This window comes from Mobula birostris, chromosome 1 (assembly GCF_030028105.1).
Source record: "Mobula birostris isolate sMobBir1 chromosome 1, sMobBir1.hap1, whole genome shotgun sequence".
Lineage (NCBI taxonomy): Eukaryota > Metazoa > Chordata > Chondrichthyes > Myliobatiformes > Myliobatidae > Mobula > Mobula birostris.
In genome coordinates this window covers 216,281,809-216,307,722 of record NC_092370.1, presented here as the reverse complement: position 1 = coordinate 216,307,722, position 25,914 = coordinate 216,281,809, and the positions used below count along the sequence as shown (strand labels likewise).

At 41.2% G+C, this 25,914-nt stretch overlaps 1 protein-coding gene across 3 annotated transcripts in view; it reads left to right on the top strand.

The window, feature by feature from the left end:
• Nucleotides 1–25,914, top strand: part of rtn1a (reticulon 1a) — a 217,097-nt gene that overhangs the window by 57,187 nt on the left and 133,996 nt on the right. For all 3 annotated transcript variants that reach the window (XM_072271288.1, XM_072271274.1, XM_072271281.1), the window contains one exon: nucleotides 20,498–21,175. In XM_072271288.1, coding sequence (XP_072127389.1) covers nucleotides 20,498–21,175 — 678 coding nt within the window. The remainder of the gene's footprint in view (nucleotides 1–20,497; nucleotides 21,176–25,914) is intronic.

Sequence of the window (25,914 nt, the reverse complement as noted above, 5' to 3'; positions counted from 1 at the left end):
CAAAAAGTTATTGCAAATAAAGCTTGAGCTTCTATTGTGTAATAATTCAGAGTGGTTTAGAAATACAATTTGGTATTGTCTGCCTTTGGATTGCAATAACTTCCAAATGTCAAATACCGGTATATGCGCATCATTGGAGGTAGAAGACCATCACTTTAGCTGAAGGTAGTCGATCATTTTTTTTCTTGTTGTGATGTTACTGCAAGTAAAAACATTTTCTTTCTCAAAGTCCTTTACATTCTATGTCTTTTGGTAATTCTCTTTCAGGGGATGGAGTCACAAACTCAATTTTAGGCATCCATTCAATTCTGGTAGATCTTATGAAGTCTTTCTCCAGTATTCTTAAACTTTTGGTAACAGTACTCTGGGTATTGCATCCAAGTTACCAATTAAAAGGAGGGAAACAATATATTGTTCTGTTTCTACCTGCAGCACAGAGTTTCCACTCTGATTATATACAGTGCTGGTTGGCTTTTAGCTAACGTTTTGTTTACCTAACATCCTATTTGTGTGATCCCACATTTTCCTGTATGGTTTTCAAAACATTTTGAAAAATTTAACTGCATTCCAAGGAAAAAAAGATTTTGACTTAACATTGAATGTTGAATAAATATGATTTGGTATTGCCCTAGATCCTGGTAAACATGAAACTGAATGTAATCATCTATTGAATTGCTTCTATTGACTGAGGCCATCAATACACTGTGATGCATCATAACTTTTCAGTGTTAAATTGGTTAATACTAGCAAATTGGTGAAATTGAATTGCATGCAATTCCAGGGCAGCCTCTGTGGAGGCAAAGAGATGGTCAGTGTTTTGGGTGGAGATCCTGCATAGGACTGAGAGTTTAGAGGGGAGGTAGTCAGAATAAAGAGATGAGAGGGAGGAGTGAGGCAGTGTCTCACATACAGTAAGTAGAACCAGGTGAGGAGGGAGATTATAGGCAGCTGGAGATAGGCGGGTGTGGTGGTGGAGGCAGGCTGGAAGGTCATAAGTAAAAACATTGGGTTGCAGTTGCCAGATTCTTATAAGGAAGGTGATCTGGAGCCCGATAAGTGAGGAACATTGAATAGATAAACTAGCTGAAGAAGCGTATAGGAGAACCAATAGATCATGTTCAGATGATAGGCAGAACGTTGGAGAAGGTGTAATGAAACTAGATGACATAGTTGGGCAGTGGGGTGGTGGAGAATAATAGGAGAGAAAAGACCATGGGTTACTAGAAAATTGAGAACTTACTGTTCACTTCTTTGTATTTCTAGCCTACCCAGGCAGTGGTGCTGTTCTTCTAGCTTGCATTCGTGTCCCCGAACTCAATTCCTTCTTAAAGTATTTTGGGAGTACTTTTTCCAGCACACCACCTCTTCAAAGCCAAAGAGGCATGAGTAATCAATGCTGTCTGCAACTACACTTGATTCTCATGATGTGGTCTCTTACAAACATGGAAATCGAAGCTCGGATGGGGAGATCTTGAGTTTTCAGGCGCATGTCACTTAATTCTCCATCCTGCTTCAGCTCTGTCTTTGTTTTTTTTAAAGATGGAATTGCAATAAAGCTTAAAGTAAACTTCAGTGACTTAGGACTTTACCGTTCTCAACATTGAGTTCAATAGTTTTACATCATTCGTTTCTGCCTTGTATCCCATACCTACAGCATTTTTACATTAACCTCCTGAGTTATTTCAGATTTTATTTGCTTCTTCCATCCATGCCTATTTATTGATTAGCTTTCAACTCTCATGTACCCATGAAATCCAACTGCTTCTCTCACCACAGATGGTAGGTGCTGCCTGATTCGCTGAGTATTTCCAATATTTTCCTTTTTTTTTTAAAGTTCACAAACATATTGACCTTAAACAGCTATCATTAAATGTTTGGTGCAAATTGTTCCTATTACCCATTTACAAGCACCATCTCTATCAATGGGTACATAGCATTTAATTTGTTTTGCGTTGCTCACTTGGTTTAATCCTTGAATCCACTACACACGTGGCAGCTCTTCCACTGGCATGGCCACAACAGTCAAGCCTTGCTGGCAGATTGACCTCTTCTGTGCATGACACGATGGCACATAATGGCAAGTTGGAGGAGATTACATATTTAAACCCTAGGGACAAGTGTTTATGCTTTATTTGGAAAGTGTCCTTGAAGCTATAGCTGGTGGTGGTGGTAAAGAGATAATGAGATATTTCTATATTCTGTCTTGTTCCTCTATCCCATGCATCACTGAAGCCATGATTCAAAAATCCTACTCACATCAGCACAACCCAATTCTTTTTCATATTAATATTCAAAAACTGAAAAGACACGATCGCTCACCCTTGCATTCAGTCGCCAGCTCAGAGAAAAAGATATGGAATGTACTTTATAGCTTATCTTTAAACTGAGATACAGGAGCAGGGAGTTTGAGAGAACCTCCGATCATGAGAGAGTGAAATCATACACTTCTGCCACAGAGAAACATCCTTCCTGTAACAAGGTGACTAGACTTGAACACAGGGTTATGGGAAGACGACAGAAGAATGATGCTGAGAAAAGAAACATTTATGATTGAATGGCAAAGCAGACTCAATGGGTCAAATTTGCCTAATTCTGCTTCTATTATCTTTTGGACTTGTGAAAAGATGATAAGACACAGAAGCAGAATTAGGCCATTCAGCCCATCGAGTCTAGTTGCCAATTTTTTTTGTAACTGGAGATTACCCAACACTCTTTTAGAATGTCTTTTTGCTTCAAGATACTAACCAAGCCTGAGCCAGTTTTGCTTCAAGAGAGATGGGTCCCCTGACTCAAAGCCAAGTATCAGATCTGCAGATAGATAATCTTGTTCATTACTTGATATTCCAATTGTCCAGCAGGACCAAAAGAAAATACTGTTTGTCAAAAATTAATTAAAATATTTTTATTGCAATACTGGTGGCCTCTTAGTTCTCGGAATACTTTTTGTAGATAGAGTTTAATTGTGTATGTCATTTGTGATACAGTAGAGCATAATAAAACATTTTTCAAACTAATCATTCAATTGCAGGCCGACACTTCTCTCTCTCTCTCTCCCCCCCCCCCGCCCCCCATTCAATAACAACTCTGATACAAGAAAGAAAATTAATTGGACCTGAAGACAGTAGGGTTTAATTCTTTATTTTCAAGTATACTTCCTTATTTAAATGTGAACGAAAGCTGCCATCAAAGACCTATCTTTTATGCTGCAGTGTGTCATTTTTCTAAGGATTGAGCCAGCATTGCCCCCTAATCATTAACCCTTTAAAGACAGTAGTCTTTCTTTTTAAGAAAAAGGGTCATCATGGACTTCCTCTGAACTAACAGAAATTAATCCTACATTTAAAAAGCACTGCCACACATTTTGTGGGAAGGATTTATCATCTAAAAAATGTTAACAAGATTACAGTAATGCTAGTACAGTTGCTAGCCCTGTATTTGTTGACATACCAAATCTTTTCAAACTCCTAATGAAGTATAGCTGCTGTCTTGCCTTCTTATATAACTGCATTGATATGTTGGGACCAGGTTAGGTCTTTGGAGATCTTGACACCCAGGAACTTGAAACTGCTCACTCTCTCCACTTCTGATCCTTCTATGAGGATTGGTATGTGTTCCTTCATCTTGCCCTTCCTGAAGTCCACAATCAGCTCTTTCGTCTTACTGCCTTTGAGTGCCAGGTTGTTGCTGCGACACCACTCCACTAGTTGGTATATGTCGCTCCTGTACGTCCTCTCATCTCCATCTGAGATTCTACCAACAATGGGCGTATCATTAGGAAACTTATAGATGGTATTTGAGCAATGCCTAGCCACACGGTCATGGGTATAGAGGGAGTAGAACAGTGGGCTAAGCACACACCCTGAGGTGCATCGATTGTCAGCGAGGAGGAGATATTATCACCAATCTACACAAATTGTGGTCTTCTGGTTAGGAAGTCAAGGATCCAATTGCAGTGGGAGGTACAGAGGCCCGGGTTCTGTAACTTCTCAATCAGGATTGTGGGAATGATGGTGTTAAATGCTGAGGGATGGTCAATAAACAGCTTCCTGATGTAGGTGTTTGTATTGTCCTGGTGGTCTTAGACCATATGAAGAGCCATTGAGATTGTGTCTGCTGTTGACCTTTTGTGGCGATAGGCAAATTGCAGTGGGTCCAGGTCCTTGCTGAGGCAAGAGTTCAGTCTTGTCATGACCAGCCTGTTTCGTTACAGTTGCTCCATAAATAATAAAAATAGAACCTTAAATAGTAATATGTAAATTATGCCAGTAAATTATGAAATAAGTCCAGGACTATTGGCTCAGGATGTCTGACCTGCCAAGGGAGGAGTTGTAAAGTTTGATGGCCACAGGCAGGAATGACTTCCTACTGCCTACTCCCACTAGTTGGTTGGCGCAAGTTTTCAGAGCCTTACCAGGTGCTCTGTTGGGGCCTACTGCCTTCTGAGGGTTCACCCTCCTGAAAGACTGCTGACATCGGCCTCTGAGACAGATCACAGGATCATCAGGTGCAGCAAGGATCGTTACAGCTGTAAACACAACTTACTTCCGGTAATTCCCTCCCCCTCCCTTCCTCTATTCCTATTTCACTCTGCTCCCTCTCCCAGCTGCCTACTACCTCCCTTATGGTTCCACTTCCTACTACTACCCATTGTGTTTTCCCCTATTCCTTCTTCAACTTTCCTGCCTATCACCTCCCTGCTTCCCCTCCCCCACCCCTTTATCTTTCCCCTTACTGGTTTTTCACCTGGAACCTACCAGCCTTCTCCTTCCCACCCTCCCCCACCTCCTTTATAGGGCCTCTGCCCCTTCCCTCTACCCCTTCCCTCTACAGTCCTGATGAAGGGTTCTGGCCCGAAATGTTAACTGATCGTTTCCACGGATGCTGCCCGACCTGCTGAGTTCCTCCAGCGTGTTGTGAGTGTTGCTTTACAGCTGTAGTTATATTTTCCCTTTCAAAGCGGGCATAGAAGGCATTGAGTTCATCTGGTAGTGAAGCATCGCTGCCATTCATGCTGTTGGGTTTTGCTTTGTAGGAAGTAATGTCTTGTAAACCCTGCCAGAGATGTCGTGCATCCGATGTCGCCTCCAACCTTGTTTGAAATTGTCTCTTCACTCTTGAAATGGGCCTCTGCAAGTCATACCTGGTTTTCTGGTATAGACCTGGGTCGCCAGGCTTGAATGCCACAGATCTAGCCTGCAGCAGACAATGTACCTCCTGGTTCATCCACTGCTTTTGATTTGGGAACATACAGCAAGTCTTTGTAGGCCCACACTCATCCACACATGTTTTAATGAAGTCGGTAACAACTGCAGTATACTCACCCAGATTCGAAGATGAATCCCTGAATACAGTCCAGACCCCCGATTCAAAGCAGTTCTGTAAACGCTCCTGTGCCTTCCTTGTCCATATGTTCTTGGTCCTCACGACTGGTGCTGCAGTTTTCAGTCTCTGCCTATACTCAGGGAGTAGAAGTACAGCTAGGTGATCAGACTTCCTGAAGTGAGGATGTGGAATAGCACGGTAGGCATTCTTGATGGTGTTATAGCAATGGTCCAGTGTGTTGTTCCCTCTGGTATTGCAAGTGATCTGTTGATGGTAATGGTTTAGTGATATCTTTTTTCGCCAGGCCTGGTTAAAATCCCCCAAAACGATGGTGAAAGCAATAGGGTGTGCTGTTTCCTGCCTGTTGATCCCATTGCTCAGATCATCTAAAGCCTGATTGACATTGGTCTGAGGTGGAATGTATACACAAAAATCTCACGTGGTAGGTAAAATGGACAGCACTTAATTGAGAGATGTTCCAGGTCTGGTGAGCAGGAAATTGGGACAGCACTGTTATATTTGTGCACCAAGAAGAGCTGATCATGAGGCATACTCCTCCACCTCTGTTTTTGAGAGTCTGTAGATCTATCCTGATGGTGCATAGTAAACCCGTCGATCTGAATCGCTGCATTGGGTGCGGATTCCGTGAAACATGGTCCTAATGTCCCTCTGATTCGGCACTCTAGTTCTGAGATCATCGATTTTATTCACCAGAGACTGCACTTTGCCAACAAGCTGGTCAGTATTAGGAGTCTAAAATCCCATTTCCTTAAACGCACTTGGATCACTGACCTGTAGCCACGTTTTCTATGTGGAATCCGGCGAGTTGTACATCCACAATTGGCTTTGATTCCATCAGTTTTCAATGTTAATTAATCTTTTCTCCTCCTTGGTATGCAGTTGAATTTTTCAAAATGTTTTGAAAACCATACAGGAAAATGTGGGTCCACAGATAAACAGGATGTCAGGTAAACAAAACATCAACTGAAAACCAGCCAACAGTGTATATAATCAGAGTGCAAACTCTGCAGGTAGAAACAGAACAATATGTTCCTTCTCTCCTTTTAATTGGTAATTTGGTTGCAACACCCAGAGTACTGTTAACAATCCGAGAATACCAAAAGGTTAAGGATGCTGAAGAAAGATTTTAAAAGATCTGCCAGAATTGAATGGATGCCTAAAATTGAGTTTGTGACTCCATCCTCTGAAAGAAGAGAAGATAAAAGACCTGGAATGAAAATGGACTTTGAGAAAGAAGATGTTTTTATTTGCAGTAAAATCACAAGAAGAAAAAATGATTCACTGTCTTCAGCGAAATTGATGGCCTTCTACCTTCAGTGATGGGCACATATTGGCATTCAGAAGTTACTGCAATCCAAAGGCAGACAATACCCAATTTTATTTCTAAATCACTCTGAATTATTACACAATAGATGCGCAAGCTTTACTTGCAATAACTCTTTGATAGGAGTCTGACAATTAACAACAATTGTTTATTTAGTAGTCATTCTCAGGTCTGCTAGATTTTAAATGGAAAATCCAATGCTTTTGAACACCTGAAGTGGTGACAAGGGTTAATGGAAGTAAAACGTTTACTTCCATTAACTCAACTATTTCGAAAAAGTCTTTTTCCTTAAAAAGATGCAGGCCAATGCTGTCTTTGTGTATGTCCATCAGTGAGTGTGAGTTTGAAGGTGGGAGCAGGATTGCTATAGCCACCCCAAGTTAAAATGATTCATGTGCAGGCACTGTCTGCTCTTCATCCCCAATCCCTGTTCTCATTATATTTATGGACCCTTTTTTTTTTAAGAGAAAAGGGATGAGACATGTTGGTTATTTACATATATTCATTATTTTACTCTGCATCGAAGTAAAACAGACCAACTGAAGTAAATTAAGCATTTTAGAAAAACAGTCACATCTTCAACCATTTGGTCCATGTGCTTTGAACTTTCTTCTTCAAGCTCCTTCTACACCCTCTTACTGTTTGTAAGACCATTGTTTTTGATCATTCACCTGCCTTAATACTTCAGTAGTTCCAATGACACCTCAGATAACATCCTTGACTCAAAGAGTCAAAGAATTTAGTGTTCAAGTTGAACATGAAAGGTCTAGGCACAGATTCTATACCAACATTATGAAGCCACAGCTCTTCCCACACATCAGGCAAGAGACTAAAAGGAATAAGTAGTGTATTTGGGTAATACATACAAAATGCTAGAGGAACTCAGCAGGTTAGGCAGCATCTATGGAAATGAATGAACGGTCGACGTTTCAAGCACTTTTCCAGGACTGGAAAGGAGGGAGAAGATCCCAGAATAAAAGGACAGGGTGGAAGAGAGGAAGGATGATAGCTAGAAGGTGATAGGTGAAGCCAGGTGGGTAGGAAAGATAAAGCTGGAAAGGAAGGAATCTGGAAGGGTGGGGGGAGGGGGACTATAGTAGAAAGGGAAGGAGGAGGGGGCTCAGTGGGGGCGGGGTAGGTGATAGAAGAGGTAAGAGGCCTGCGTGGGGAATAGAAGAGGGGTAGGGGAGGGAAATTGTTTTACTGGAAGGGAAGGAGAAATCCATATTGATGCCATCAAGTTGGAGGCTACCCAGATAGAATATAAGGTTGCTCCGCTAACCTGAGGATGGCCTCCTCTCACCATAAGAAGAGGCCATGGACTGACATGTTGGAGCAAGAATGGAAATCAGAATTACAATGTTTGACGACTGCAAATTTTTGCTTTTGGTGGATGGAGTGGAGGTGCTCGATGAAGTGGTCCCCCAATTTATAATGGACCTCACCATTGTAGAGGAGGCTACATCAGGAGCACTGAACACAATAGACGACCCTAGAAGATTTGCAGGTGAAGTGTTGCCTCACCTGGAAGGACTGTTTGTGGTTCTGAATGAAAGTGAGGGAGGAGGTGAATGGGCAGATGTTGCCCTTGGGCTGCTTGCAGGGGTAAGTGCCAGATCGGAGGTTGATGGCGAGGGATGAATGGACAAGGGAATGATCCCTCTGGAAAGCAGAGGGAGGCTGAGGTAAAGATATGTTTGGTAGTAGGAACTGTTTGAAAATGGTGGAAGTTGCAGAGGATGATGTGTTTAATGTGGAAGCTCATAGGATGGTAGGTGAGAACAAGAAGCACGTTATCACTGTTAAGGCAGCGGGAAGAAGGTGAGGGATGTTTGGGAAATGGAAAGTGAGGGCAGCTTTAATGGTGGAGGAAGGGAAACCCCATTCTTTGGAGGACATTTCTGATACACTGGAATGGAAATTGCATCCTGGGAACAAATGCGGCCAGAGATGAAAGAACTGAGAGAAGTATTTGGCTACATGAATTGTGAGGGTATAAATCTAGATAGTTGCTTTCTATTCAAGTTCTATGTAAATAAAGGATTCAAGGGTGATAACAGCAATCTCACTATTCTCTGTTGCATCCGGTGCGGCGGCCTCTACATCAGTGAAACCCGACGCAGATTGGGGGGCTGCTTCGTTGAGCACCTCCGCTCCGTCCACCACAACAGACAGGATCTCCCGGTAGCCACCCACTTCAACTCTGCTTCCCATTCCCATTCAGATATGTCCATACATGGTCTCCTCCACTGCCATGATGAGGCTAAACTCAGGTTGGAGGAACAACACCTCATATACCGTCTAGGTAGTCTCCAGCCCCTTGGTATGAACATAGAATTCTCCAACTTCCGGTAATTCCCTCCCCCTCCTTTCCTCTATCCCTATTTCACTCTGCCCCCTCCCCCAGCTGCCTATCACCTCCCTCATGGTTCCACCTCCTTCTACTACCCATTGTGTTTTCCCATATTCCTCCTTCACTTTTCCTGCCTATCACCTCCCTGCTTCCCCTCCTCCACCCCCTTTGTCTTTCCCCTTACTGGTTCTTCACCTGGAACCTACCAGCCTTCTCCTTCCCAGCCTCCCCCCACCTTCTTTATAGGACCTCTGCCCCTTCCCCCTACAGTCCTGATGAAGGGTTCCAGCCTGAAACGTCGACTCATCGTTTCCACCGATGCTGCCCGACCTGCTTTCCTCCAGCTTGTTGTGGGTGTTGCTTTGATCCCAGCATCTGCAGATTATTTTGTGTTAGCAATCTCACTAAAGTTGACTATTCAATAACCATCCTCACTTGATAACATTCTCCTTACTTTCACACCTTGATATTGGATTCCCAATAAAAGTAATAAGCTTCCGTCAAATTTATCTCTAGATGAAATATTTTATGATATTTCATTTTATTTGAATAAAGAAAATAAAGTTTCTTAAAGAAAATAAAGAAAATAAATCTTCCTTTACAAGGATGAACTTAATACTTTTAAATTGTATAACACCACAGCAAACAATCAGGGGGATTAATGATATATTGGCCCATATAGCATAGGGGTTGAAGTCCAAAGTTGATTTTGCTGAGATTCTCCTAAGTTGGGTTGCTGAGGAAGTGGCAAGAATAAGAAAAGGGTAAATATAAATGTCTGCTTAATAATTAGTGGGAACTTGGTGGACCCAAGCACCTGTTTCTGTGCTGTAGCTCTATGAGTCTGTTTGTACATCTGGCGTGCAATTTTGGTCTCCATATCTCACTTCTTCAGAGTTGTTGCATTGGTATGAGGCTGATGTTCCATGGAATGATTGTCTATGATCGAGAATTTTTATAAGAAAAATGATCTCACTGACAATTCTGGGAGAGATTGACAGAAAAGCTACTGAGAACTTGTTTCTTCTTGACTGTCCAAATAGAACTCAAGGGAGTACCCTTTGAATAAAGAGGGTATATTTAATACTGAGATAACAAATTTCTTTATGTCAAAGACTGCAAGTGTTCAAATTATTTAGTTTAGAAGGATGTGGATGCTTAGTCACTGCTCATCCTCAAGACTCAATGAGTTTTGGATAGCCCATGAATGAGGGTTTGTGCTGTAGAGGACAAGGCACAGAATTGATTGTGATCTTCTGAACAGGTGGAGGAAGGAACCATATCATCCTCCGTAACTTCCACCATCTCCAAAGGTGGAGGACATAAACATATACTGTGAAGTCCCAACGCAGACCCCCATGGAACACCATTGGTCACTAGCAGCCAGCCAGAACAGTCCCCCTTTATTCCCACTCTTTGCCTCCTGCCAATCAGCTATTGCTTTATCCATGCTAGAATCTTTTCCATAATACTATGGACTCATAGTTTGTTAAGCAGCCTCATGTGTGGCCTTTGAAAATCCAAGCACACAACATCAACCGATTCTCCTTTGTCTATCCTGCTTGCTATTTCTTTAAAGAATTCCAACAGATTTGTCAGACAACAATGAGGAAACAATGCTGACTATGGCCTATCATATCATGCCTCCAAGTACCCTGAGACCTCATCCTTAACAGTTGACTCCAACTTCAGCTACCTCTTTCAGAACCCTGGGGTGACTTAATCTTCAGACCTTTCAGTATCCCTAGAACCTTCTCTGTAGTTATGGTAACTTCACACACTTCATGACCACTGATACTTAGAACTTCCACCATCGCACTAGTATCTTCCACAGTGAAGACTGGTGCAAAATACTTATTCAGTTTGTCTGCCATTTCATTGTTCTCCTCCCCCCCCCCCCCCACCCACTACTACCTCTCCAGCATTGTCTTCGAGAGGTTCCAATATACACTCTTGCCTCTCTTTTATGCTTTATGTATCTGAAGAAACTTCTGGTATCCATTTTAATATTATTGGCTAGCTTACTTTCGTATTCCATCTGTGCCTTCTTAATGACTTTATTTAGTAGCCTTCTGTTGGTTTTTAAAAGCTTCCCAATCACCTAACTTTCCACTGTTTTTACTCTATTATGTGCCGTCTTTGGCTTTTAAGTTGGCTTTGACTTCTCTTGCTAGTCACGGTTGTGTCATTCCAACCATTGCTGCTCTGCTGTCATCCCTGCCAGTGTTCTTCTCCAATTAATTCTGGTGAACTCCTCTCTCATGCCTCTGTAATTGTCTTTACTGCAATATAATACTGATACATTTGGCTTTAGCTTCAGCTTCTCAAATTTCAGGGTGAATTCGATTATATTATGATCACTCGCCCCAAAGGGTTTATTTACCTCAAGCTCTTGAAACAATTTTGGTTCATTGCACAACACCCAATCCAGAATAGCTGATCCCAGAGTGGGCTCAATCACAAGCTGCTCTAAAAAGCCATCTTGTAGGCACTCTGGAAATCCCCCCTCCAGGAATCCAGCACCAACCTGATTTTCCCAATCTCCTTGCATGTTGAAATCCTCCTTGACTATTGGACCATTGCCCTTTTGATGTGCATTTTCTATCTCCCATTCCCATTGTAATTTGCAAACCACATCTTTGCTACTGTTTGGGGGGGGGCACGGGGGTGTATCTGTATACTCCTGTCAAGGTCTTTTTACCTTTGCAGTTCCTTAGCTCTATCCACAATGATTCAACACCTTCCAACTCTATGTCCCCTCTTTATAATGATTTGATTTCAGTTTTTACTAACAGAGCAAGGCCACCCCTCTACCTGTCCCTTTTTATACAACGTGTATCCTTGGACATTAAGCTTCCAGCTGTAATCTTTCAGCCATGATTCAGTGATGCCTACAACATCTGACCTGTCAATCTGCAACTGTACTGCAAGTTCATCTGCCTTATTCCATATGCTGCGCGCAGTCAAATATAACACCTTCGGTTCTGTATTCATCCTTTTCGATGATGAACTATCACACAATGTTGCATAAAATTAGTGGTGAAATAAATAAATATTTGTGCTTAGTTATGTATTTCATTTATTCAGCAACTAAAATTTTTGATCACACCTGAATCAAAATAAGAGAATGCCACTTGGCATGGTATTAATGGGCATTACTTGACATTACTTGTCCACGGTATGGTGACACAGCTTTCAGAAGAAAGCACTGTATGTTTCATGATTGGCAGTGAAAGGCTAAAACTCATAGTATTCACTAGCTTTTCAAAAGTTCATCTTGGTGCCAGTCTGCATGAGTTGTAGGATGCAATTCATATCGTCTTTATTTAAAGACTGATGAAAATAAATCCTTTTGTCTGGTTGTAAACAGTAATGGGAGTTCACCCATGCTGATAGAACGGCAGAGATCCTGGATGCTGCCTGACCCGCTGAGTTCCTCCAGCACTTTTTTTTTTATATATATGTGACTCTACAGAACAGCAGCTGTTTTTATTGAAGCCTGCTGTGGAACACGTGGCAATACCACTGATGGCCATTCATGACAAATGACTTCACTTTTACTCTGAAGACACTGGGATCCTCGTGCCCAACGAGCTGTCGTCATAGCTTCAGCTGGAGCTCATATTAGGGGTTTTAATGATGAATAGTTATGCAAGAGCAGAGTACCAAATGTGTTGTTACACAAACATACAAATATGTGCAAAGGGTGGTGGGGAACCTCATTGAAACTGAAACTGACTGGATATGAAAGGAACACACATCAAAGTTGCTGGTGAACGGAGCAGGCCAGGCAGCATCTCTAGGAAGAGGTACAGTCGACGTTTCAGGCCGAGACCCTTCGTCAGGATATGAAAGGCATGGATAGAGTTGACACGAGGAGGATATTTTCATCAATGTGAGAGTCGGGGATCAGAAGGTACAGCCTCAGAATAAAGGGACATCACTTTAAAACTGAGTTCAGAGGGATTTCCACAGGCAGATGGTGGTGAACCAGCAGAATTCGCTGAGACAGAGGGCTCTGAAGGCCAAGTCTTTGGCAGAGATGGTTCTTGATTGGTAAAGGGATTAAGGTTTACAGGGAGAAGGCAGGGAAATGGGGTTGGGGGAAAAAAATGTGTCATGATTGAATGGTGGTGCAGACTTAATAGGGCGAATAGTCTAATTGTGCTCCTCTATCTTGTGGTCGCACATGGGTGTATGCACCAGATGAGCATCCCTATAGTTTGCCATCTTTCAACTACACATGTGGTACTCGGTGCTGCCTTTAACAAGGGGCCCACAAAATTAAAAATCAAACTAGCAGATGTCTTGGCAGTAAAACAAATGCATCACCATTAATGATAAAACAGACGTTGCCCCAGCTGTGTACCATTGAGCTGGGTAAGGAGCCATTCTTCAGGGAATTGATGAAAAAATGGAAGAGGAAAAATTCAACTGATTAAACTTGGATTTTCATGCTGAAACTAAAAAATCAAAAGCCTAGGAGAAAAATAGGTGGGAAGGTAGAATTTGAGTTGCAGACATATTAAATGTTGAGAAATTCAGCTTCTATTTTGAATGCTGGTAAGCCTCAATATAACACCTAAGGTATCTGAGCTGGATGGTAACCCACAATTATTTACACAATATGGCATCGATAAAGCTCTAAAAGTAATGCATGACTAGCTTCTGTGATAAGAAAATCTTGCCAACCCATGGAGAAATCAATGTGCATCAATAATAGACTGCGAAATGTAAAACATAGACTGCCAAAGCAAATAATTACTGGAGCACATGATCAGCATGATGCACAAATTTTTTAAAAGGTGACATTTTAATTACAGGGCCCGTTTGAACCTTTCCAATTGTAGATGGATGATTATGAAAATGATGAAAAATCAGTTCAAAGTATTATTTTCAAAGTATGTATGTTTTATAGAACCTTGAGATTCATCTCCTTCCAGGCAACCACAGAACAAAGAAACCCAATAGAACCCATATATTTTTTTAAAAAAGACTGTCAAACACCCAATATGTAGAGACAAAAAAAAAAACAAATCATGCAAACAATAAAAGTAAGCAAATGGTATTCAGAACTGGCGTTCATGAAAGTGAGTCCGCAGACGCGAAGCCAAGCAGCACTGCAGCCAATTTCAGAGCAGAGATGAGTAAACCTTGTGGAGCGTTGAGCTGAACCAGTCTGGCCCAGTCCGGCCTGTCCCTCGCCTCCGGTCCCGACACCATGACCTTTTACGATCTGGCCTGGCACTTAAATTGTCCAAACCTAGGGTTGTTCTTTGCTTTTGGACCTGGGCCCTGCCCTTTTGATATACACACTCAGGCCTGGGGCCTGCCGCCTTGATTTGGCCCGTGCCCAACCTTTCCAATTTGGCCTGATACTTCAGTCGATTAAGCCCCGGGTTTTTCCTTGCCGTCAGGCCTGGGCTGCGCTTTGACTCTGTCTCGTTTCTGCTTATTATCAATGAATTTAAATCCTGGAACCCTCTACCTATAGTACTGATCATTTTTTTCCGGCTGCAGTTGTTTTGATATGATATCTGCAGTGTAGTCTTTTGGAATATTTAGCAAGTTAAAACAACTGTGTCTAGAATATTATCAACATTATGAGAAAGCAAAATTAAGCAGTAGATAAACTTTCTGTTTCTGATCAACAGCATACCATACCATACTGGTGTCTGCATGGTTGAATCCAGACTGTGCTACTGGGGAAGGCCATTGACCAACCCCTGCCCCCCCCCTTAATCTGCTCTGTTTAGTCTATGTTTATAATAGTCCTTTTGTGTTGGAATGTTTTTTACTAGTCTGTGTTCACTGTTATCTCCTGGCCTTGCTGCTGCTCATCAGGGCCAGAAATCCAGGGTCCAGTCGAATCGTGACAAGCTGGAGTTCACTAGCCTGAAGCTGCCACTTTCTCTCATATTCAACTCGGAGCAGCTTTCCACCAGGCATGAGAGAATCTGCGGATGCTGGAAATCAAAGTAGTACACACAAAATGCTGGAGGAACTCAGCAGGCCAGGCAGTATCTGTGGAAAAGAGGATAAAAGGGTCCTGGTGAAGAATCTCGGCCCGAGATGTTGACTGTTTACTCTTTCTGATAGATGTTGCCTGGCTTGCTGAGTCCCTCCAGCATTTTGTGTGTGTGTTACCATTCCTTTAGAATACGAGTTAGGCAGACTGCCAGTCAGAATTCCAGTCAGTTGTGTCTCTGTGACTTTACATAGTAGTCATAGTCATACTTTATTGATCCCAGGGGGAAATTGGTTTTCGTTACAGTTGCACCATAAATAATAAATAGTAATAGAACCATAAATAGTTAAATAGTAATATGTAAATTATGCCAGTAAATTGTGAAATAAGTTCAGGACCAGCCTATCGGCACAGGGTGTCTGACCTCCCAAGGGAGGAGTTGTAAAGTTTGATGGCCACAGGCAGGAATGACTTCCTATGACGCTTTGTGCTGCATCTTGGAGGAATGAGTCTCTGGCTGAATGTACTCCTGTGCCCACCCAGTACATTATGTAGTGGATGGGAGACATTGTCCAAGATGGCATGCAACTTGGACAGTATCCTCTTTTCAGACACCACTGTGAGAGAGTCCAGTTCCATCCCCACAACATCACTGGCCTTATGAATGAGTTTGTTGATTCTGCTGGTGTCTGCTACCCTCAGCCTGCTGCCCCAGCACACAACAGCAAACATGATAGCACTGGCCGCAGATGTGAAAGCACCTCAGTCTCCTCAGGAAATAGAGACGGCTCTGACCCTTCTTGTAGACAGCCTCAGTGTTCTTAGACCAGTCCAGTTTATTGTCAATTCGTATCCCCAGGTATTTGTAATCCTCCACCATGTCCACACTGACTCCCTGGATGGAAACAGGGGTCACCGGTACCTTAGCTCTCCTCAGGTCTACCACCAGCTCCTTAGTCTTTTTCACATTAAGCTGCAGATAATTACAGACTTTGAGACAGGAAATGTGCTATTTCCATGATGCCTGTTCACAGTTTTCAGAAGTTGACTCATAAGGTATGAGGGCATACTCAATGGAAAGACAGACCTTTGCCCTAGCATGTAAGGCAGGATTAGGTTGATTACAAGCAATTCACAGCTGTTGTATTAATATACTATACATTGACATATTAATTTAATATTCATGAATATTATGGGTATGCAAGGAAGCTGCAATTAGATGAAGAGTGCAGGGGGGCATGCCGAGAGCAACACCAGGCATATCTCAATATGAGGCGTCACCCTGGTGAAGCCACAGTACTGGACTACTTGCATGCCAACAAACTAAATACTAGAGGTGAAGTGAGTGCTAGCCCTCGACATCAAGGCAGCATTTGACTGAGTATGGCATCAAGGTGCCCTAGCTAAAATGGAGTTAATGGGAATTAGGGGGAAAACCCTCCACTGGTTGGAATCATTCCTAACGCAAAAGAAGATGGCTGTGGTGGTTGGAAGTCCATCATCTCATCCTCAAGACATCACTGCAGGAGTTCCTCAGGGAAGTGTCCTAAGACCAACCATCTTCAGCTGCTTCATCAATGACCTTCCTTCCGTCAAAAGGTCAGAAGTGGGGGTGTCCGCAGATGACTGCACAATGTCCTGCACCATTTGTGATTCTTCAGATAGTGAAGCAGTTTATACCCAAATGCAGCAGGACCTGGACAATATCCAGACTCGGGCTGACAAGTGGCAAGTAGCATTCGAGCCATGCAAGTACCAGACGATGACCATCTCCAACAAGGGAGGCTCTAACCGTCGTCCCTTGACATTCAGTGGCATCAACATCACTGAATCCCCTACTATCAACATCCTGGGGGGGTACCATTGACAGGAAACTGAACTGGTCTAGCCATATAAGCACTGTGGCTACCAGAGCAGGTCAAATAGTCATAGTCATACTTTATTGATCTCGGAGGAAATTGGTTTTCATTACAGTTGCACCATAAATAATAAATAGTAATAGAACCATAAATAGTTAAATAGTAATATGTAAATTATGCCAGTAAATTGTGAAATAAGTTCAGGACCAGCCTATTGGCTCAGGGTGTCTGACCCTCCAAGGGAGGAGTTGTAAAGTTTGATGGCCACAGGCAGGAATGACTTCCTATGACGCTCTGTGTTGCATCTTGGTGGAATGAGTCTCTGGCTGAATGTACGCCTGTGCCCACCCAGTACATTATGTAGTGGATGGGAGACATTGACCAAGATGGCATGCAACTTAGACAGCATCCTCTTTTCAGACACCATCGTGAGAGAGTCCAGTTCCATCCCCACAACATCGCTGGCCTTACGAATGAGTTTGTTGATTCTGTTGGTGTCTGCTACCCTCAGCCTGCTGCCCCAGCACACAACAGCAAACATGATCGCACTGGCCACCACAGACTCGTAGAACATTCTCAGCATCGTCCGGCAGATGTTAAAGGACCTCAGTCTCCTCAGGAAATAGAGACGGCTCTGACCCTTCTTGTAGACAGCCTCAGTGTTCTTTGATCAGTCCAGTTTATTGTCAATTCGTATCCCCAGGTATTTGTAATCCTCCACCATGTCCACCCTGACCCCCTGGATGGAAACAGGGGTCACCGGTACCTTAGCTCTCCTCAGGTCTACCACCAGCTCCTTAGTCTTTTTCACATTAAGCTGCAGATAATTCTGCTCACACCATGTGACAAGATTTTCTACCGTAGCCCTGTACTCGGAATCCTGCAACGTGTAACTCACCTGACTTCCCAAAACCTCTCCACCATCTGCAAGGCTCGGGTCAGGAGTGTAATGAATTACTTGCCACTTGCCTGGATGAGTGCAGTTCCATCAATACTCGAAGCTTGACGTCATCCAGTACAAGGCAGCCCTCTTGATTGGTACCCCTTTCACAAGCATCCAAACCTCCATCATCAACGAACAATTGCAGCAGTGTGTACTGTCTACAAGATGCACTTCAACAACACACCAAAGTTCCTAAGACAGCACCTTCCAGACCTATGACCACTACCATCTAGAAGGACAAGAAACAGCAGGTACCTGGGAGCACCAGTCCATGGAAATCCCCCAACAATTCATTCAAAATCCTGACTTGGAAACATATTGCTGTTCCTTCTTTGTCACTGGGTCAAAATCATGGCATTTCCTCCCTAAAAGCACAGTGGGTGTACCCACACCTCAGGGACTGCAGCGGTTCAAGAAGGCAGCTCATCACCACCTTCTCAAGGGCAACTAGGGATGGGCAAAAAAACGCTGGCTTAGCTGGCGATGCCCACATCCCATAAATGAATAAATAAAAACATGGTATTACTAGCCATGGATGTCGAAAACTGGTCAGTTTGAGGCACAGGAGAATAATCTGTGGTCATATCGTAGTGTGAATGTCTCGCCATTGAAGACGAGAGAGGATGGGGTAGGCTGAGTTGCACAGAGGTGAAGCCTTTTGGGCTTATTTGTCCTTTCAGGAGTCAGCATGAACTCAGACTACTGTTCATTTTTGATAATACACTACATGTAACTGGCCTCCATTTCATCAGGGGAACATCATCATTCTTCCTTAATGGCAGAGTTGTGAAAGGTGCTCTGGACATCTGATCTCAGCAGTTTGGAAACCCCTCCAGACTTGTCCAAGCAGCAAAAGCCTGCTTCCTGCATTAATTACATCCAGCCAGCTGCTCTGCCTCATATTGACCCAAATTACAAATGCAGAGGATTCCCTTTCAATATTTAGTTTTGTTATTAAACAATTACAAGTAATCCATATAACTAGCCTTTGGTACCTATCCAGTTCGAGAGGCTGCTCTTCCTCCCTTATAATTTCCTGTGAATATTCAAGAAGGAATTTGGCAAGAAATGATTGAGGCATTGAATTAATAATTTAGCTTTCAGCCTTTAGCTAACCAGTTTAAAAAAAAATTGTGTGCTCATGGCCATGTCAAAAGTTTTTTTTTGCCCATGTTTTGATATTATTCTGAGCAACTATTTTGTTACAAATGACTCTTGTATATGGTAAGTGAGATCATAAGTATACAGTATTGATTTAGATGAGTGATCAGATTTTTATCATGCTCAAACAGTGATGCTTGCATTTTGGAAGGTACTGTCAGGTTCAACATGTCATTGCTGGACAAGTTTATTTTTGTACCAGTAAGAGTAAGTATGAATGGAAATGTATAATAATTAACTATCTCCTATTAATCTCAGTGAAGGAGAGCAATACTCTCCTTTTTACACTAATTATTTATTTATAAAGTAAGTTTCATGTCTTGTAGTGTACTGCTGCCACAAAACACCATGACTGTGCTAATAAATCTGATTCTGATTTTATCCATGTATATTTCGAGAATTAATTGCATGAGTGAGAAAACTAACAAAGGGTGACCAAAAAAATAGACAATCTTCCCATCCTACTTTAAGAATAGATAGGAAAAGGTAAATGAAGTTAAAACAAAATGGTAAGTAATGGATCTTAAATGAAGAAATGCTAAAAAAATTTAAAAAATGAGGAATATAAACAAGGTAATAGAAAAAGGGGATTAAAATGGGAAGAATATTCATGTGTTAGTGTTGTGCTCAATTATCTGAGAACAGTTTAAGTTGTAGAAATTTCATTGATTAGCTGTTGATAAATCTTAGTGATTCTAAACTCCTTTGCTCTTTATGTACTAAAAATCTTGTATTAAATCTTAGCTAATGTACTCCCTAGTTAGACGTGTAGAGCAGTTTAATGACCATAATGTGAAATTACAAGCTGGTTTGCTGAAATAGGACTATATCTGCTACTTGGATGCTTTTGTGGTGTTTTGTTTTCTGTATTTTCCTTGCTTATGTGTATAAATGTCAATTATTGTTTTCGGTGAAGCAGAATAGCGTTCCCTTAATAACATTGCACTAATAATGAAGAGAAATTCCTGTATATTGATATGAGGGAGAGATATTTAAAATCATTGTCTAATGAAACAAATACAAGAGGACATGTTAAAGATGAGAGAAAAGATATTAAGGAGATTTGAAGGGAAGGTTTGCATACAGAGGGTTGAATTTTTGGAACCTGCTACCAAAGGAGGTGGTGGAATTTGAGACAGTGTCTGTTTACCAAACATTTAGTCTAGCACTTTAATGGGCAAGGTATAGAAGAATAGAGACCAATGGGTACAAACGGAGTTAATGTAGAAGAGTGGCAAAAAGGTCAGTGTGGATAGGAAGGCCCCTCTTCTGTGCCTTATTCCTCTGACCTATTTTGAATAAAATAAAGAATGAAGTGTTGCATTAATGGTTTTCTACAGTCCTGATGTTTCTTTGTAGCTACTACTTCATTAACCTTCTTGTATGAACCTAAGGGTAGAGTCCCTTCAAAAATACTTCAATAGCCACATCAACTTTTAAACACTGCATAAGAAGCTGTTTGGGTAGAATGTCAATTTTGGATGAAATGCAGATGAAAACAATAATCACATTTGTCACTGTTCCATGTTTTTCATTTTCTTTATAGAAGTTACAGAAGGAACGCATGTTAGATCATCAGGTTTTGAAGAGTATAATCCAGAGGTTTTCGCTGCAAGAGGAATTCCAAGCTTTGAGTCTCATTGTATGATCAGCTCAGATTCAGGAATAGAGATGACACCGGGGGATGCTCTTGATTTGGCCAAAACTTTGGTGGACCCAATAGGGTCAGAGAAAGTAGAAGTCCAAAATTATATTGACTTATGCCATTCTGGAGAATCAAAAGCTCAGGAGTTAGCTGAGACATTCTGGGAAGAGAAGACGATGCCTTTTGTAGATAACGTACCAGATGACACAGAAGCCTCCCCTGAAAACATGAAGAAGTCAGTTGAGGAAGCAAAGTTAATAGAAGAAATAAGCCCAAGCCTGAGTCCTGAAGAACCAACAACGGCACCGTATGTGGAAGAGCCTTCAGATGAAGATATCTCCGAGAAATGGGAAATGGGGGACACGCAGCAGAGTACTCACATAACTCCTACGTGCTCGGTGCCAGCTGAAGTTCTGCTCACTGAAATAGAAACCATAGTAGATCCCAATAGTGGGTGCAAGTCACAGCATGAACAAGAGACTAAACCAAAGCAAGGATCCGATGTAGTTCCAACTGTGACTGTATCAGAGCCTGATGACGACAGTCCAATCTCTCAAACACCTACACCCTCAAGTTCAGGTAATTACTGCATTAGGTTGCCAATGTTCATATACATGTGTGTGTGTGTGTGTGTGTGTGTGTGTGTGTGTATATAATTGTCTTTTGCTCATTGCATTACAGTAATTATATTGTCTGTATACTGTATTTGTTGACATTCTGCTTTGTCATTATATTTTTCTTGGCAGTTGGTGTAAAAAGCTTTGAGTTTTTCCCCATCCTGTGGCCTTTCCATATAATTAGTAACAGTGCTTCAGCTCATTATTTACCTGTCCAATTAATGGAGCTAGGCAGCTTCAGCACCAGGGTGGCAAATAAAATATTTTTAAAAATTGCCACTGACAGCCAAATGTGAAAGGAAGCATACAAAATGCATTTCCAGAGGGAAGACTACTCTCCTTTGTACTTACTGAAATTAATTTGTAGTGTTTGATGGATGCACTGGCTGGTGTAAGTCCTGATTTAAAATGCATGTTGTAGATCTCTGGTTGCCCACTCATTCCTGCTTTTCTTTCTCTCTTCCTTTTTGATTATTTTCTTTTACTTATTTCAAGAAAATAAAATTGAATAATAAAAAATCCCACCTGTCTGCGTTTCTCCTTACCTTCCTCTTCTCTGTTTTACTCTCTGTCTTCACAAGTGTCTGAATTATAATTTAACTGCCATCAAGTCACTGACTATATATTTAGACATTTGAGAATTTTTTCGTTAGCCTCTGACAAAATGTTTAATTCTGCCATATGCCATTGTATTTCCGCTAGACCTCGAAATTCATTCCCATTTAGCTTTGTTAGAGATCAGTTGCAAACATGGCAAAGACAATGGCTTTTAAAACATCTGTGAGAAGGTGTCTTCCTTGAGTCAAATTATTAACGTGAACTGCAGTGCAGAAGTGATTTCATTTTGAACTGGCCAAAATATATCCAGATTTTCCATCTTTGCGGAAATTTATGTTCTAAACCCATATAGTTACTCCCCAAATTTGCCATTTGGATGTGAGCTATTTTCTCTTCAAAGGTTAGTTCAACATCCGCAACATCTGGAAAGTAATTAAAATATTTTATTTTATAATACCACCAATTCATGTATTACTTTAGCCTTTTTATTTCAAGATGTGCACCTGTCTGTTTTTCACTTTAGTTAAAAGAGCAGGATTGTGGGTGGGTTGGGGTAGAAAAAGTAACTATATATTTTAGTTGCGCATGAATTTGATAAATAGCAAAATTCTATTTGGGGGAAAACATTTGCCCCTCTGCTTCTTTATACTTTTTCAGACGCACAAACAACTGTTCAAAAGAAAAATCAACAAATTCCATTATGTTGATCCCTTCTTTCTGATTTTTGTGTGAACATTGATGGTTATTGGCAGAATGTTTAAGCAGTGGATCACAATCTTGTTTGCCCATTCTCTGCATACCAGGTCATAACAAAGTTTAGGTCACACATATTCTTACTCATGATATCTAGAAATAATTATTTTGGCAAAAGATTGGATTGGCTCTGACATTTTGCTTTGATAAATAGCATTATTTGCTTCGTGCTAAAATTAATATTAATTTTCTTTCTCAGGTCTCATTACAAATGGTTATTCTGTGGTAGTCAGTCATTCGAATTAGTATTCTAACCTACAGTTAGAGAACAATAATTTATCAATTTGTATCTCTACTGGTGACAAAAGAGTTGCTATTGACATTAATGTGGAACCTGACTATTTACATGTTTAATAAGAGTAAGCAGATTCATACACATAATACCTGGCAGGACACTATTAAGAAAAAAATACCATCCAAGGTTGTAGTCATTTAGTCCCCAAGTTTTGCAGGATGAAGAAGTAAGAATGAATAGTGGGATTACAGAGATTCTCACATTTAGAATAACCAGTTGGTGAATTCCTCCTTTGTTCCATTATCAAGCAGGGGAGTATTGCCTGTGTGCTACACAACCTGTTTCAAATGAATAAGGGAATATTGAAAGACTTGTTTGTCCACAGGAATGGTAATATTGGAAATCAATTTTTTGCACCTGCTAGTAGTTTGATTTTAAAAGAAGGGCTAAAGTTTTTAGTTCATGAATGGAAACAATTTTCAACCACAAAATTCTTGTGCCATGTAAGATCTTCAGGACTGTTGAGTAGCCACTTGTATGGAATTGTCATCAGGATTTCTGAACTTGGATGCAGAATAGAGCAGATGGAAGCTGAAAGTTTCCTGCATGAGTGTTCCATGAGCTGGCCACTCCAGAGGTAGGGAAAGTTTAGGCCAGTCAATGAATAGCCCTCCAGAATAATAGGAAAAGGCACAGGGACTTTGTTGGTGTAGGGTTGGTAAACAGGTCGTGCTACATTTTGCAACACTTTGAAAGAGTGCATTGACACTAATAGGTAAGGAACTCCATGGGTGGAACAACAAAGCTCAATTATTTTAAGAGCTTTTAAAGTTACAGGGACAGACAGATGTTTCATTAACTGTTATTGTAGGTTTCACGTGATGAGTTGCCTTCCTGATTCCAGGCTAAAGGATGTTCTAGAGGTACTGGATAGGAGTTGTGTGGTTGATAACAACATGTACCACAAGGAGAACTAATATTGTGGTCTAGTAATCTAAGGAGTCCTCAATATTTAAGGATTATGGACTCATGTCTAGAAGTTTGGACTACGGGCAGCAATTCTTAAATCACTGGAGGCATTCTGTGGCAGGAAGCATTTTTTCTAAGATGACGTTTTGCACTTCGAGCACTATGATCAATATCTACGTGGAGAGGCTCACAGGTGTGATTGGGGAAGATTTAAACTAAATCTGGAAGGAGCTGTACACTAGAAATAGAAGCATAAAAGAACTGGTGTTGGCACAAGAGATGGGTTGTACTGTGTTGTGTACAGTTCTGGTTGCTACATTATAGGAAGAATGTGGTAGCAATAGAGAGTTTTCACAAGAGATTCACCAGGATGTTGCCTAGAACGGAGAGCTGAATTTACAAGAGGAGATGAAATATGCTGGAGTTTTCTCACGAGAATGCAGGAGGCTGAGAGTGAGCTCATAGAGGCTTATAACGTCACGAGGAATGTGAATAGAATAGATAATCTGTCTTTTTCCCAGGACAGGGAAGTCTAGAACCAGAGGATTAAGGAGAGAGGGGGTGAATTTAAAGCAGATCTGAGGGGCAAGATTTTCAGACACAGGTTGTTGATGAATATCTGGAATGAACTCCCAGAGGAGGTGGTGGGAGCAAAAATAATTTACACCTTTTCAAAGATATTTGGATAGGATAAGAGAGGTGGAGAGTGATACAAGCCTAATGTGGACAAATGACAGAGTGCAGGTAGGCGATCAAGGTTGGTATGGATGACTTGGGCTGAAAGGGCCCATTTCTGTGCTGTGTAATTCTATGGCGAAGGACGTAATGCCAAGTTAGATAGGGGAAGTCAGTGCAGAGCCATAAGAAACATCAGGGTAGATATGAAATCCATTAGATAAATAGACAAAATATAATGAATAAAATTGGTGAGTTGCAAGCATAACTGGTCAAATAGAACTTAGATGTAGCAGCAAAAACAAATCTGGCTGTCAACTGGTTGGGACTGGGCATTTAATATTCATGGATACATTCTGTTCAGAAAATGAAAGGACAGTGAAAAGGTAGGGTGGTGATACTAATTCAGGAATAGATCGTAGTGTTGGAAAGAGATAGTCTCCTAGGGGGCAAGATTAGAAAGGATTTGACTTAAGTTGGGAAATTAAAAGTGTATTGTTGTTCTAATAGGGGGAAGCCTACAGGGAGAGGGAGACAGAAGAACAAGTCAGCCTAGCAATTACATGATGTACAAATAACTAAATATTTCAATTAGTGGTGACATTGAGGACTGTATCCCAGTCATTAGGTAGATAAATAATACTGGGGGAAAGGGAAAGGAGATTGGAGCAATTCCTGAAATGTCAGAGGTCCTTCCTTAAGCAGTACAGTATGTTATTGGCTCAATTGGGAAGAAAGCATTGCTGGATAGGGAGAATGAGATAGGTCAAGTGTTGGTGGGCAAACATTTTCCTTCATATTATATTATAATTTTAATAATGGAGTAGAGCATGAAACAATCTAACGTGGGTGACAAAGGGAGGGATGATGTAGTTAGTGTAATGTGGACCCAAAGGTTGACCAGAATAAAAATTATAACATTACAATGAGATCTTTGTGAAAGAGGTGAAGGAAACCAAAGCTAGTGTTCCCAGATTGATAAGAGAGGTAAATAATATGAGCAAAGAAAATAAGATGTTTGATGAATATCAGATGAATTCCACAAGCTAGAAGTAAACTAAGTAAAGTTAATTGAGAAAAGAGAAGGCTGGGAATGAGAGATTATGAAATAAAATGCAATTACTATAAAAGGGAACCCAAAATTATCTGTTAGCTTGTACAGTACTTTGAAAGCATTACAAAAGGTGGGCTGAGGTTTAAGGGAGGCAAAGAAAATAATATGCTAATGGATAAAGTACATAATGAATCATTTCTATTGCTGTTTTCTGAAGAAGGGGATATTGATAAAATGTCCAAAGAGGCAGAAATGACAGTAGTAATGGATGAAATGAAACTTGATAGGGAGGTTTACTGGAAAAGTTGATTATATCAGTCAGATGCATCCCAGGCTGATAAGGTAAATGGCAGTGGAAAGGTTTTTAATAGCCTTTTAATTTTCCCTGAATATGGAAATGTGTCAGAAGCTTGTAAATGGACTGAGAGAGAATATTTTTTAAACTGCAGACCAGACA